This window comes from Aotus nancymaae, unplaced genomic scaffold, assembly GCF_030222135.1.
Source record: "Aotus nancymaae isolate 86718 unplaced genomic scaffold, 86718_ANA_hifiasm-v0.15.2.pri h1tg000028l, whole genome shotgun sequence".
Taxonomy (NCBI): domain Eukaryota; kingdom Metazoa; phylum Chordata; class Mammalia; order Primates; family Aotidae; genus Aotus; species Aotus nancymaae.
Window position 1 is genome coordinate 12,473,816 of NW_026988441.1, and position 15,135 is coordinate 12,488,950.

Consider the following 15,135-nt stretch of genomic DNA (forward strand, 5'->3'; position numbering starts at 1 on the left):
TGCTGGCAACTCAGTCTTTATTGACAGTTTCATTTTTGGGGTAACCAGTGCTAACAGGTGGAAGGTTGGGGGCACCTTTGTGTGTGTTAAGGACCCCAGAGCACGCCCTCAGGAGAGAATAAATCCAATTTAGAACTTACATGGTGGTAGGATGGGAAGAGGAAGGGACACAGTATGTACAGAGGCTTAAGGGGATGCTGGAGGGCCTTCAGCAACAGGGCATGGAGATGCTGAAGAGGAAGTCAGGCAGAGTCAGCCACTAATCTGGACCCCCTCAGCCTCGGCCAGAGGGTAGATCTCAATGGCTTCCACCAGGGGCAGTGCCTCCACGGCAGTCTCCATTACAGCCAAGCCAACAGCAGCTTCTGCCTCTGCCAGCTGCTGCCGCACAGCTGCCTGATGCTGCTGCTGATGGGTCTTGCGGTGCTTCCAGAGGTTGGAGAACGAGCGGTAGCTCTTGCCACAGTCAGGGCAGGAGTAGGGTCGTTCGCCTGTGTGGATGCGGCGATGTTCTGCCAGGCGCATGGAGATGGCAAAGGCCTTGCCACACACTTCACAGGCAAAGGGCCGCTCACCTGTGTGCAGGCGCCGGTGGTCTTTCAGGTGGGTACTCTGACGGAACGCTTTGCCACAGTCTGGACACGGGTACGGCCGCTCACCTGTGTGGATGCGCCGGTGCACCTGCAGTGAGGTCTCTGTGCTGAACAGCTTCTTGCACTCGCTGCACTCTAGACCCCGGCGGCGGGCAGGGGCCGCAGGGGATGCCGCAGCAGTGCCTCCGAGGGCTGCTGGAGAGGCAACTGGTGCACGAGTGGCCCGTGGGGCTCGAGGGGCAGGGGGCTCCTTAGCCAGAACCTCTCCAGGCCCAGCAGCCGCATGGGCCGCCTCATGTGCCTGCAGCCGAGCAGCTGAGCCCACTTTCTTGCCACAGGTGCCACACTCAAAGCGCCGTGGGGCCTGGGCAGCAGCAGCTGCACAGCGGTGCTCCCGGAGCCTCAGTGAGGAGGGGAAGGCAGCCCCACAGGATGGGCAGCGGTGGGGCTGGCGCCCAGCATGGACTACAAGCTGGTGCACCTCCAGCAGCCGGCGCAGTAAGAAGGAGCGGGGGCACTCACGACACTTATAGGGGTATTCACCTGTGTGATGGTAGCGGTGCATGAGCAGGCGGTAAGGGCGGTGAAAACGCACCCCACATTCCTGGCAGCGGTAGGGGAAGTGCTGGGCATGCACCAAGCGGTGCTGCCTCAGCGTGGAGCTTTGCGTGAAAGCCTTGCCACAGTCCCCACACCGGTAGGGCCGCTCTCCTGTGTGTGTGAGCCGGTGGCGGGCCAGGTTGGCAGGCGAATTGAAGGGCTTGGAGCAGTCAGGGCAAGGGAAGGGCCGCTCCCCTGTGTGCGTACGCAGGTGATTACGCACGTGAGACTTCTTCTTGAACATCTTGCCACAAATGCTGCATTTATGGCGCCGCTCCAGCCGATGCACAAAACGTTGGTGTCGGGTCAGCTGCAAGGCCTTTCCAAATTCACGGCTGCACAGAAGGCAGCGGTAGGTGCCTGGGGCAGTGGGCCCTCCTGAGGTCTCCTCGGACACAGGGGGCTCAGGAGCCTCTGGCTCTCCAGTCTCTGCTGAAGCTGGCTCAGACAAACCAATGACAGGCTCCTCTGGTGGGACTGGTGTTGTGGGCAGAGGGACACCCCCTACCCCATGAGTACGCCGGTGATAAAGGAACTTGGTAAGGTTGACGAACGTCTTTCCACATGGACACGAATGCAGAGGATTCGGGGTGTGGGCTCGCCGGTGGGCCAGGAGGAGGGCTTCTGTGCCAAAGGCCAGGCCACAGTCTACACACAGGAAGTGAGACTCGCTGCTGTGGTCTCCAAGGTGCTGGTCCAGACTGGAAGGGCTAGGGAAGACACGACTGCACAGGGGGCACTTAAAGACACCCTCCCGGTGACTCCGCAGGTGCTGCTGTAGCTGGTGGGGTGAGAGAAAGAGCTGGTCACAGGCTGAGCAGAAGAGCTCCTGTGTGGCTGCCCCACCTGCTTCTCCACTGTTGTTCCTCCGCGCCCTGCGTCCCCGGCGATCCCGCCCAATGGCTTCGCCATTGCGCAGCTCATAACTGTGGTCAGAAGCTGGCAAGGGGTCAGGCTGAGACACAGGCACCTCTGCAGGTGATGAGGCCTGCATCTCCTGCTGTAGGGCAGGCTCCTGAGACTCGGGGACAGGAGCAGGAAAGTGAGTGGCCTGGTGCTCTAGGAAATCCGCTGGCAGCTGGAAGAGCTGGGAGCACTCAGAGCACTTGTAGAGGAGCAGCTCCACTTCAGTCACCACCTCAGTGGTGGTGGTGGCAGCGGCAGATGGGACAGCCGCCCCTTCCCCACCCTCTTCTGCCTTGCGGTATGAGTGCTCCACAGCCACACGGGCCTGGCCCATGGGAGGCCCTAGAACAACTGGGGACCCCAGGACAACAGGGGCAGGAGCCTTGGTGGGCGTGGCCCGGAGGTGTGTCTGCCGGTGGTTCAGCCACAGCTCCTGGCTGGCAAAAAGAGCCTTGCAATCCACACACTCGTAGTGGATGGTGCTGGAGCTCAGGGGTGGTGCCTTGGGTGGTGGCTCAGCTGGCAGTGCCTCCTGGGGTGCCATCATCTTCAGGTGCAGCTCCTGGTGCTCCAGGAGCTGGCTGGGTGACATCAGCAGTTGACCGCACTCCAGGCACTGGTACTGGCTCTCCTGCACAAGGGTCTGATAGAGGCCTGTGCCTGAAGCTGCCTCCGTGGCCACAGTGACTCCAGGGTCAGCCACGCCCACCAGCTCAAAGTGTTGCTGGGGCACGTGGGAGTTTTGGTGCATGAGCACCTCTTCCAGGGATCCATAAAGCTGGTTGCACTCAGAGCAGACATAGCGGTGCTCAATGTACAGGACTGTCTCTTCCGACTCCTCAGTCATGGCGGCAGCAAGGCCCTGGGCTGGAAGAAGGGACAGTGGGGACAAACCAGTTAGCTCACTGATTCCTCAGCTCTTCCCTTTATCACTCTCCATTCCCAATACCTTAGATCTACTTCTAACTTCTTTCTTTGATTTTTAAAATTCTGCCTCCCTCTCTCCTAATAATCCTTCCTCCCTTCAACCTAATAAACACCAAACACAATATCTTCCAGGCAATCCCTTCCCCAGGAATCTACCCACAGTCTCACCTCTGAATCAACTTGCATCAAACCCCACCCATCAGATCCTTGTCACCCTTCCAGTCCCCTCATCTCCCACACCTCACAGTGGGCCCCACAGCTCGACCCAGCACACTGGAACCTCCACTTAAACCTCCTTCCACTGATTCCTTTTCTTAGCAACTCACGTCATTCCATTCCTCTCCAAGGTACCCAAATGAAAACTCATATAGGCCTTTCCCACCTGTTTCTCCCAGCAACACCCCTCCCATGGGCTCCACTCCTTCTCCCAGGTTCTCAGACTTCTTTTTATACCCAGACCACTCAAACTGCCCAATGCCCCACCACTCCACTGTACACGGTGCCAACCCTCCCCTTTACACGCAACCCCCGCTACCCACTAACTCTTCCTCGGGTGCCCAGATTCCTTACATCAAACTATCCCTTCCTGGCAATCAAATTTTCTCACATTGCCCTAACCCATCTCCACACCTAGACTTTGTCCACTTCATGACCCAGCCTTGTTTAATTACTTAACCTCCTCCACAAATCAAGGCCTTCTCCTACAACCCCAGTCCCCTATCCAGAATACTCAGACCCATTTTCACAAATGCCTACTCCTCGCTTCAGACCTAGAACCTCCCACCACCCTAACTCCTGTCTCCAGGGTATCTATCCACTCTTTACATTCATCACCTCTTCTTTGTACCAAGACCAAACTGACAATTCTGATCCCCTCTGGGATACCCAGATCCCCCTCTTCCCATTGATTTAAACCCTTCCTGTTCATACACAGCCACTCATTCAGGGACACCCATACCCTCACTTCATATCAACCTATCAACCTCCTGCCAACAGGCCCACCCTAATCCATCCAAGGAATATCCAGATCCTCCTTCACATTATTAACCTAATCTTTTTTAATCTGCTAAAAGACCCAACTCAACCTCACCCATTCTAGGGATGCTCAGACCCTCCTCTTCCTAGCAACATAACTCCTCTTCTTTTCGTAAAGATCCACACACACTCTAACCCATTCCAGGGATAACCAGACCATCCTTCACAATGGCTTAAGTTCCTTTTACACAACCCCTCTCGGTGCCCAAACCCCCTTTAGGGATACCCGAACCTCCTATTCTCATACAGAACCCTTATTACCACCCTAATCCAGCAGACCCCTCTTCCTCACACTCAAACCCCTCTCACCAGCCTACTACTCTAGGGGTACTCAGACCCCCAACGTCTTAGCAGCCTAACATCTCAGTCTCATTCCAGGAATTCCCAGACACCTCTCACTTCAGCACACAGATCTCTCCCACTTTACTTCCTCTCCTTCCAATAACCAAATCCCATCTTCACCTTGGCCTAATTACCTGGACTTATAAAAGACTACCTTCCCTAGCTCATTCCAGGGACACCCAGACACCCTTTTAATATACACGTAACCCTTCTTTGTACAGGACTCCTCTCCACACATTCCAAGGGTACCCAACCTCCCGATGGTAAATACCTCCCGTATATCCAATGTACCCACATTGGTTTAAGGTTTCTTCACATTAATTTAACCTTATCCGTTACAACTGGACTCCTCCTTAGCTCTAAAGCGCTCCCTTGGGGTATCTATTTCCTAATCTTTTCACACCAAGACCCCTCTCACCGCCCCAGTTCTTCCCAGGAAGAACTATTTCCCCCTTTGGTTAACTTATCTTTCTCACACGCTAAGCCCCTCACCGGGCACCCCAGTACCGTCTAACCGGCCCAACCCCTTCGTCCTGGACTTAACACGCCACTAAGTCCTTTACCCCAAACCCTGGGGAGCTGCGGAGCCCTCCTGGGGCAGCTCTGAGGCCTCCCCTTCCCGCCCAGGTGTCCTGCCAAGGCCCCAGCCCGAGCCCCGCCGCTCCTCATTCAGCCCCGCATGCGACTCCACTCCCCTTCCCCACCCGCCGCCCCGGCCGCGCGCCCGGTCGGCGGTTGGTGCCACTCCGCCCTAACTGCCCGGCGCGCGCTCCCTCAGGCCCTCAGTGCGCAGGCGGACTAGCGAGAGGAGGCCGCGGCGGCAGGGAGGGCAGCCCGGCCAGCCTCCGCGCGCCCGCTCGCACTCACCTGCCTCCGCCGTCTCGCCCGCCCCGGGCCCGGGCGCGGGCCACGGGTCCCCTTGCACGGCCACCCTAGCGCTGAGCCCGCTCTAGCTCTCGCCGTCGCCTCTCGCCTGCTCCGCAGCCTCGCTCTCGCCCCCAGCTACCCTCAGCAACGCCCCTCCCACCTTCTTCCTCGGCCGCCGTGCGGACGGCCGGACGCAACCAATCATCGTCCGCTCGGGCCCTACCGTTCGGCCAATCGACGTTTATATCTCTGGGACTTGAGCCAATAGTGAAGAGCGTCGAGATTCCCCAGCAGCGCCTAACCAATCCTTTAGCGACGTTCCCTCACCGGTCGGCCCACTGGTGGATAGTACCCGCCCCTTTAATCCTCCCTAGAGGATGCTCCTCCTCCTCCTCGACTCCGCCTCCGACGGCTCCAGAAGGGAGATCTGAGCGAAGGGCGGCGCGATGACGTCAGGCGGCGGCGCGATGACGTCAGGCGGCGGCGCGCCGCCGCGGGCGCCATCTTGGGAATGCCGTGAGGGAGTCAGCGTTGGGGTCAGGGAGAGGGAGGAGGAGAAGCTGGGGAATTGAGGCGCGTGGCACCCTGGGGGTTGGAGCGGCGGATTGGAGGCACGGGAGCCTCTGTGGTTTCCCCGAGGGTCAGAGGGAGAAAGTGAAACCACTCAGCGCGTTGGGAAGAGGGCAAACTACAGCACCAGTCACCTGGAGGGAGAAAAGGAAACCAAGACTCCAGACTCACTTTATTAAAAGGAGGGTAATGAAGGCAACAGGAAGAAACAGGGAAAAGACCGAGGGGACTTTTGGGAGGTGGAGAGAGGAGAAATGTCAGAAGGGAAGCAAGGAGAGCGGGGATATGGAGAAAAAGAAGCAGCAGGGACAGGCAATTTCATTGGAAGAAACAGAACGTGGCAGGTAGAGGACCTGAAGGACAATCGGGGTGAGAGCCTGAAGGAAGTGAGCAGGTAGCGCCTCCTTCCGGGGTGACTCTGACCCTTACAGTTCCCATGTCTCCAAGGGCTCTGGCCATTCCTACTCACCTTGTTCCTGCGACGCTAGGTCTTTGGAGGGAGTTGCCCCAGTAAAAAGTTTCCAGGCATGGCGCGGTGGCTCACGCTTGTAATTCCAGCAGTTTGGGAGGCTGAGGCGGGTGGATCACTTGAGGTCAGGTGTTTAAGACCCACCTGGCCAACATGGCGAAACCACCGTCTTTACTAAAAATACAAAAAATTAGCTGGGCATGGGCGTGTACTTGTAATCCTAGGAACTCGGGAGGCCGAGGCCCGAGATTTGATTGCACCCAGGAGGCCGAGGTTGCAGTGAGCCGAAGTCGCGCCAGTACGCTCAAGCCTGGGCGACAGAGCGAGACTCCATCTGAAAGAAAAAAAGATTTCCAGACCTACTCTCTGAACCCAAGGACAGAGGAGTTTCAATTTCTGGGATGAGGAAACCGAGTCTCAGAATTGGGTTATTTATTTACCTACCCGATGCCATTCATCAGTTTTGCTATGGCCATTTGGTCTCTAGATGTCCTGTCTTTCTCGTTGATTAAATTCCCTAACACCAGGCCTGTATAGTTAAAACAGGTTCCTGGATTGGAATCCGGGTTCTAGGAGAAGTTAACTGTCCTGTGCCTAATTTTCTCATCTGTGAAATGGCGCTAGTAGCCCATCTCATGGTGGTTTTGAGGCACAAAGTAAAAGATATCTTAGCTGGGCGCAGTAATTCACGCCTGTAAGCCCAACACTTTGTGAGGCTGAGGCAGGTGGATCACCCGTGGTCAGGAGTTCGAGACCAGCCAGCCAACGTGGTGAAACCCTGTCTCTACTAAAAATACAAAAATTAGCCTGGTAAGGTGGCATGTGCCTGTAATCCCAGCCACTTGGGAGGATGAGCCAGGAGAATCACTTGAACCCGGGAGGCGGAGGTTGCAGTGAGCTGAGATCACGCCATTGCACTCTAGCCTGGGTACAAGAGCTAGAGTGCTTTTTTATCTCTGAAAACAAAAAAAGATCTGGATATCTAAAAGTTATTTATTTATTTATTTGTTTATTGGATACGGTCTCACTCTGTTGCCCACCACACAGGCTGGAGTGCAATGGCACAAGCTCGGCTCACTGCAACCTCTGCCTCCTGAGTTCAAGCGATTCTTCTGTCTCGGCCTCCCAAATAGCTGGGACTACACCACCCAAGTAGCTGCACACCACCATGGGTGGCTAATTTTTGTATTTTTAGTGGAGACAAGGTTTTGCCATGTTGGCCAGGCTGGTCTGGAACTCCTGACCTCAGGTGATCCACCCCACTCAGCCTCCCAAAGTGTTGGGATTACAGGTGTGAGCCACCACCTCTAGCCCCTAATTTTTTGTTGTTTTTAGGACAGTCTGGCTCTGTCACCCAGGCTGGAGTACGGTAGCCTGATCTCAGCTGACTGCAACCTCTGCCTCTCAGGCTCAAGCAATTCTCTGCCTCTCAGGCTCAAGCAATTCTCAGCCTCCTAAGTAGCTGGGATTACAGGCATGCGCCGCCATGCCTGGCTAATTTTTAATATTTTTGGTAGACACGGGTTTTTGCCATGTTGACCAGGCTGGTCTTGAACTCTTGGCCTCAAGTTGATCCATATACTTTGACCTCCAGAAGTGCTGGGATTATAGCATGAGCCACCATGCCCGGCTTTATTTTTTATTTATTTGTTTTTTTAGATGGAGTCTCGCTCCGTCGCCCAGGCTGGAGTATAGTGGCATGATCTCAGTTCACTGCAACCTCCGCCTCCCGGGTTCAAGCAATTCTCTGCCTCCATCTCCTGAATAGCTGGGATTACAGACTCTGACCATCATGCCTGGCTAATTTTTGGTATTTTTAGTAGAGATGGGGTTTCACCATCTTGACCGGGCTGGTCTTGAACTCCTGACCTCATTACCCACCCGCCTCGGCCTCCCAGAGTGCTGGGATTCTAGGCATGATCCACTGCCACCATGACTGCATTTTTTTTTTTCAGAGATAGGGTCCCACCATGTTGCCCAGGCTGGTCTTGGAACTCTGGGCTCAAGCCATCCTGCCTTGGCCTCTTAAAATGGTGGGATTACATGTATGAGCCACTGTGCCTGGCCAGTTATTTTTATTAGTATCTCCGGAAACATAATAATAACTAATATTTCTTGAATGTATTATGACATGCTAGGTATTATGCTCAGTGCTTACGTGCATTATTCAGTTTAATCCTCTCAACTATGCTATGAGGGAGAAACTGTCATGCCGACTTTACAAAACATCGAAGCCTAGAGAAGTAACTAGTCATAGTTCCCATAGTTAGGAAGAGTCAGGATTCCAACCCAGGAGTTGACCTCGAGGTCTACACTCTTGGCCCCCCGGCTCACATGCCTGACAGGTGGGAAGTTCAAGTGGTTGCATGTTGAAGGCATGAATGCAAGAAGTAAAGAGTTGATGGAAATTAGTGAGCTAAAGCTAGGCCCGGCCTGCTCTGAAGCAGTCTGGGTTTGCCTTAGAGCAAAATCACCTGGGGTAGGTACCAGAGTAGTGGAAGCCATGCTCAGTCTTTGACAGACTGTGTGATGTTGGACAGATTCTTGCTCCTGCTGAAACCTCCTTTTCCCCACTTGAAAATCTGAGTATCAGGCCAGGTGCGGCAGCTCAGCCTATAATCCCAGCACTTTGGGAGACCAAGGTGGGCAGATCACCTGAGATCGGGAGTTAGAGACCAGCCTGACCATGGAGAAACCCTGTCTCTACTAAACATACAAAATTAGCCAGGGATGGTGGTGCATGCCTGTAATCCCAGCTACTTGAGAGGCTGAGACAGGAGAATGACTTGAACCCGGAAGACGGAGGTTGCAGTGAGCCAAGATCGCGCCATTGCACTCCAGCCTGGGCAGCAAGAGTGAAATACTGTCTCAAAAAAAGAAGAAAAGAAAATCTGAAGATCTAGGTGACTTCTCAGGCCTTTTGCTTGGACTTCCCAACTTGATTTGGGTTATGTAGGTCTGTCTTTCCAGATGATATAGGAATAAACAGGCCTGGACTGGTCTTTCTGGAGGTGATAGTACAGGACTGGCTAGGATTTCGGGGACAGGTTGAATTTTGAGTCGATGGTGGTTTTTTTTTTTTTTTTTGGGGGGTGTGAGTCTCGCTCTATCTCCTAGGCTGGAGTGCAGTTGCGTGATCATGGCTCACAGCAGCCTCCGCCTCCTGGGTTCAAGCGATTCTTGTGCCTCAGCCTCCCAATTAGCTGGAACTAAAGGAGTGTGCCACCGGGCCTGGCTAATTTTTGTATTTTTAGTAGTGATGGGGTTTTGCCATGTTGGCCTGGCTGGTCTTGAACTCCTGACCCCAGGTGGTCAACTTGCCTCGGCCTCCTAAAGTGCTGTGTTTACAGGCATGAGCCACTGCTCTAGTCAAGAGGATGGTGTTCTGTGTTGAGGTCCTGCATAAGCAAAGTTCTAGAGGCAAGAGTGAGTCTGGGCTTTCAAGCCTGACTGGAGCTGAGTGTGGGTGTTTGAGGGGTGGGTGTAGATGTTGACCAAGTGGGATAAGGAGGTGTGTGCAAAGTTGGCGGTCCTTAAGCGTCAGATATATGTGTCAGATGTGTGTCCAGGATGCCCCACATGCCAGCTTGTAGAGGGCTTCCTGTGCTAGGCTGACATGTGGTCCAGGAGTTGCCATGTGCAAGCTGTGTGTTCGAGGCATGTGGTCACATGTGCTGTGGGCCACACGTGAGTGTGTCAGTGTCTCCTCCCCATCACGAGCATCGGGGGTGGTGGTGAGTCACGGGCTCAGCCTTCAGCACCAACTGTCATGTTTCTTCCCCTCAAATTTCACCCCCCACCCAACCATGCACCACCCACCCCCACTCCAAGATCTGTGTTGCTTCTCTCTTCCATCCCCCTACCCTGCTCTGCTCCTTCTGAAATGCCGCAGAGTGTTCCCTGGGAAGGAGTCTCCCACTTCTCCTGGCTCTTCCCTCCAGCTTTCTGTCCTTGTCCCATCCACCTTACCCACTGCCTCTCCGCTTCTGCGACTAGAGAATGAGGGCCCCTTCTCTCCACCCACTCATCTCTGAGGGTCCCAAGGATTTCTCTATGCACGACAGAGAATTCTTATACTTACCACCCATCCCCTCACCTCCATAGGAGCTATTTCTATTCGGGGAGGCTTCCCTCGCATCTCCAGGCTGGCAGCTCCTGCCTCAGTGGCTCTCTAATGTCTATGAGCCACATCCTTGTCTTTGTGGTCCCCTTGTGTCTGTAGGCCTCCCTTGTTTCTGTGACCTTCTTCAGCTTTCCTTGGCTCTCTCCCTGCCCCTGTGGACTGCTCCCCATATCCGAGGAGTGCTTTCTGTTTCTGGAGGCCTCTCTCTAGTGTCTCTGGCTTCTCTCCTTCACGTGAGGTCTCTGTGTCCACACACTGCCCTGGTCTCTGAGGTCCTTTTGCTTGTCTCTGCGGGCTGCTCCCTTGTCTCCATGGGCCTTTCTTATCCCGGGGCTTTTCCTGTCCTTGCCCTTGTGGGGTTTGTGGGCCTCGGCCCACTTCTCTGGACAGTCTTGATGGCTGTCTCTCTTCATTTCTCTTCATCTCTGTAGCCCTCTCCCTCCATCTCAGTGGCCTTCTCCCCAGGTCTCCTTGCCTCTCATCTCTGTGGGCTCCTGTGCCCAGGGCTGCCTGGGCAGGGCGGTGGCATGGGGTGGTAGAGGGGGTGGCCGGGGGTGGCCCCTCCATCCAGTGCAGCTTCTTCTCATCAACATTCTCCTTGCCAGGGCCCCCAGCCCCAGCCAATACAGGCTCCACCTCTCCTGACTCCCCTCCCTCCTCGCTCTCCTCCTGCCTCCCTCCCTTCCTCCTCCCCACCCTCCTCCCTGCCTCCCTCCCTCCCTCCCTCTTCTCTCTCCCCCCCCCCACCCCCCCTGTGATCCAGGACCCAGCGCAGGCAGCGGCGGGCAGGCAGGCAGGCAGGCAGGCAGGCAGGCGGCGGCCTCAGAGGGCAGACTGAGCAGTGGCGGCAGCCAGCGGCAGGGAGGCAGGCCCAGCCGGGGACTGGAGCTGGCGGAGGCTTCTCACAGGGGACCAGGAGTCTATGGCCAGACCCTCCCACTGAGGCCCAGTGCCGGGAGCCCCTGGGACACCCCACCCTCCTCCGCCTTTCTCTTCCACCTGCTCCTCTCTATCCTCCTTTCCCTCCTCCTCTCCTCCCTCCCTCTCCACCTCATTTGCCCCCTTCTCGGCCTCTCCGGGTCTCCCAGATTTCCATCCTTTCTAGCCCTCCACTCCGGGGCTCTTCCCTGCCCCCAGCATGCTTTTCCCGTGGGGGCTGAGGGCTTGAGGACTCGGGGGCCCTTGCCTCAACCAGGGCAGGGCCCAGGCTCCAGGGGGGAGGGGGGAAGGGGGCAGCCCCCTCCCCCAGCAGGCCCTCCCCTCCCCCACTTCTCCTGATGGCCGGCTTCCTTTTCTCCACCCAATCCTCGCCCCCTGTGGCCCCCCCAGGCCGGCCCGGCTAGGGGAGGGGGCAGGGGGCCCTTTCCCGGGCCGGCTTCCCCCTCCCCCGGCTTTGCCTGTGCCCCCCTTCCGTTTTCACCTTCCTCTCCTCCTTTCCTCCCTCCTTCCCCTCCATTTGCTCCTTCCCCCTCTCCTCTCTCCCCTTCTCTCCTCCATTTTCTCCTTTCCCCTTCTTCCCCTCCCTGGCCCGCCCTCTCCTCTTCCACCTGTCCTTCCTCCCTGCCCCTGTGGAGCCACCGTTTTGGATTAGTTGGGGGCTACCGCCAGCGGCGGGGGAGGGGGCCCTGTGGACTGCCCTCTCCCCCCGCCCAGCCCCACTGCCACCCAGCGCCGGAGCACCTCCCGCTGTTGGTCCTCGGGCCTCGAGGGAGCCCAGCCCTCCGTCCCACCAGGATCCGTGAGTGTCTGCAGGGCGGGGATTGGGCTGGGTTCTGGGTCCTGGAAGGCTGGGCTCGGTGCCGCCTGGTGGGCAGGGGGGGCCCACATTCTCCCCGTTCTCCGGACTGGCAAGTACCCTCCCCCACTAGGGGCCTGCTCTGCACCCTCCATCTCCTCAGCCTCCATTCACCTCGACCTCTTCTCGCCCCTTCTTCTGGGTACACAGCTCACTACCACCCCTGACCCCCCAGCTTTCTTGGGTCCTAGGGGGCTGACTGCTCTTACTCGGGCTGTCACTTGCCCCGGACCCCTGGCATGTCTGTGCCCCTGCTGTCTCCAAGCCTCTGTCCTGGTCCCAGACTAGCTCTTTGCGTTCCTCTGAGCCTCATCCTCTGCCTGCGGTGGGCCCTGGCCCTGTCCCCATCCCATCCAGTCTCTGTCTCCTGGAGATGTCTTTCCGTTTTTGAGCCCCCATTTCCTGTGTCTCTTGGGCTCAGTCTCTGACTCTGCCCAACTTCTCTCTTTTTGCTGTTACCCCAGGCTGCTCTTGGCATGTCTCTGTTTAGATCCTTCTTTCTGTCCAAACTCCTTGCCCCTGGCTTCCCTCTTTCAGAGGCCTCCCTTAGCAGGTCTCCTTCTCTCTTTCCACACCTCATTCTGTACCTCTGCTCACCTCTTCTCCTCCCTTTCTCTGCCTCTGGGCTGGGAGGCTGTCTTGCCTCTCTCACTTTTCCACCTCTTTCCCCCAGATCCACTCTGGGTGCCTGGCTCCTCCATCCCACCCTCCTTAGCTGCTGCCCCACCTTTCCGTGGTCCATGGTGACTTTTCCTGGCTGGTCTGGCTCTTCCCACTCCCTTCCTCTTTCCCACTTCTGCATTACCTCGTATGACCTTTCTGCTCCCATTCTTCTCCCTGTCTGGGGGCTTTCGGGCCCTGGGATCACCTGCTCCCCCACAGGGCATTCTTGAGTGTCTTGGGGTGGCTGTGCCGCTGTGTGGGCCTGGCCCCTCCTATAGGCGCTTGCCCTGTCCCTGCCTGTGCCCCTCTAGGGAACTCACTCCACCTCCCCACCTCAGTTTTCCTCCCTGACTCCCCCTTTCTCTCTCCCAGGTGCTTTTCCCCCTTGCCCCTTCCTTTTCTATGGGCTTGCCGTGCAACTCTGACATGCTGTCTCTCTCTTTCCGACTGGCCCTCTTTGCAGAGTTTGGCCATTTCTCTCCTCCTCCCAAGTCTTGTGCCTGCTGCTTTCTTTATCTTCCTTTGCCTTCTCCCTCACCCCGTGTGCCTTTGCTGACCCTCCTTGCCTTTCACCTTCGCTGATATCTCTCCTTTGCCCACTTGTCTGTCTCTCTCCATGGGGGGGCCCTGTTGCTCAGCTCTCTGCTGGGTTTTGACTTTTATCTGGCTTTGCCCAGCCTCTGGGTCTGTGAGTCCTGGGCCTCCTGACACCCTGACTCTATCCCTTTTGATGTCTTGCTTCTAGGCTGTCTGTCTCTTGCTCTCTCACTTAGCCTCAGTTCCTACCTCTTGGGCTGTCTTTCTATGTGTATCTCTGTGTCCACCTGCTGCCCCTTCAACCCTGTTTTATATATAGTCTTTCTCTGTCTGCTCTCACCTTTGCCTGCCACCTGTGGGTCTCTATCCTTCTGCCTCATCTCTCCCTCGGTCTTTCTGTCCTCTGCTCCCTTTTTGCCCCAGGAGTCCCTGGTGTCTTAGCATGACCCATTCCACTCCTGCCTCTATCCTAGCCCTGCCCTTCACACTCCTCCCACTGTGAGCACTCCTTCCGGGTCTCCCAGCATCCCTTGCGTCTCCATCCTTGACAAGCCTTCACCTTAATCCACATTATAATTTGCAGTCCCCAGCTTGGCCAGCATGCTCTCCTACTCTGCACCCTCTCTTTCTCAGGGGCCCAGAGGGTGGTGACTTGCTCATTATCACTCAGTGAGTTGGGGGCAGAGCTGGGACTGATCCCCAGCCTGGGTTTTCCAGGCCACTTGAGATGGTCAGAAGGACTTGTGCCTCTGTCCTTCCCTTGAAGTTCTCATTCCACAGTTTCACCAGCTCAAGCTCTCCTTTCATGGGCATTGAGTGGGGTCCAAGATCCAGGCCCACCTCACAGCATTCTGGGCCCCCACAGTAATCCTACTCCATAGAAACTCAAGAATCCCTTCCCTTGGGGCATAGCCCTTGGCCAGGGGGAGTGGAACTGTGCATCTGGCCAAACTCCTTGCCCAGTGGTTGCCTTGCAGAAGGCTGGGGTGCCTGGAGGAATCCCTGACTCCTTGGGGGTGGAGAGCTGTTAGGAGCAAAGATGCACCATCTCCCCCTTTACTTCTGCTCCCCATCAGAGTTGGGGGGCAGTAGTTTCGCACCCACTTCTGGCAGGCAGCCCACTCCCTGCTTTACTCCTCCATTCCAGTTCTTCCTGCTTGTATCCGAGTTAGTTCGTATTTTCTCTTCATCCTCTGTCTCCCTCTTCCTGTGTCTCGCCTGTGCCTTGGTTCCTCCTCTCCAGCCTGCCCCTCTCTCTTCCTCTCCCTGCTCTGTCCTTGCTTCTATCTTGCCTCTCCATCCTCCTGTCTCTTCCCTCTTTCTCTCTCCTAGTCCTCTCCCTAGCTGCCTGTAGCTCTCCTTCTCTGTTTGTCTCCATTTCTATCTCCGTATTCCTGTTATCTTGCTGTCTTGTCTTCCCTTGTATTTCTATTTTGTCCTTTCTCTTTTTCTGAGTCTCTGTGTCTTTCCCCTCTCTAAGCCTCTCTTTCACTTCTGTATCTCTCTGTTTCTTCCCTTCTCTCTCTTTGCTCTTTTTTTTTTTTTTTTAGCCCTTTTAGTGCTCTGGGTCCATTCATCTGTGGGGCTCTGTGTGTACCTCTGTCTCTCTCTCTCTCTCTCTCTCTCTCACACACACACACACACACACACACACACACACACACACACAGTCTCTCTTTTTCTCCATCTCTCCATCTCTCCCAAAGTT

The 15,135-nt window shown here is 56.1% G+C and overlaps 2 protein-coding genes across 5 annotated transcripts in view; one reads left to right on the forward strand and one right to left on the reverse strand.

Moving 5' to 3' along the window:
- On the reverse strand, nucleotides 1-5,575 carry ZNF574 (zinc finger protein 574). Of its 2 annotated transcripts, none has more exons than XM_012461500.2 (2): nucleotides 5,494-5,575; nucleotides 1-2,966 (listed from the first exon to the last, which is right to left on the reverse strand). In XM_012461500.2, the coding sequence occupies exon 2, from the start codon at nucleotides 2,944-2,946 to the stop codon at nucleotides 253-255; it is 2,694 nt and encodes an 897-aa protein (XP_012316923.1). In that variant the 5' UTR covers nucleotides 2,947-2,966; nucleotides 5,494-5,575; the 3' UTR covers nucleotides 1-252. The 2 variants fall into 2 exon arrangements, with proteins under 2 accessions (XP_012316923.1, XP_012316921.1); XM_012461498.2 differs by lacking the exon at nucleotides 5,494-5,575 and adding an exon at nucleotides 5,271-5,397.
- A 216-nt stretch (nucleotides 5,576-5,791) lies between these two features.
- The window catches only part of GRIK5 (glutamate ionotropic receptor kainate type subunit 5), an 81,270-nt gene continuing 71,926 nt past the window's right edge, over nucleotides 5,792-15,135 (forward strand). For 2 of the 3 annotated variants that reach the window (XM_012461501.3, XM_021670399.2), the window contains exon 1: nucleotides 11,185-12,170. The gene's annotated coding sequence lies outside the window, so the exon portion shown is untranslated. Of the gene's footprint in view, nucleotides 6,235-11,184; nucleotides 12,171-15,135 lie in introns of those variants that run through there. The other variant, XM_021670400.2, reaches the window with a different exon arrangement.

Coding starts and splice junctions, on each gene's coding strand:
- ZNF574 (XM_012461500.2), bottom strand. CDS start 2,946: ATGACTGAGGAGTCGGAAGAGACAGTCCTGTACATTGAGCACCGCTAT.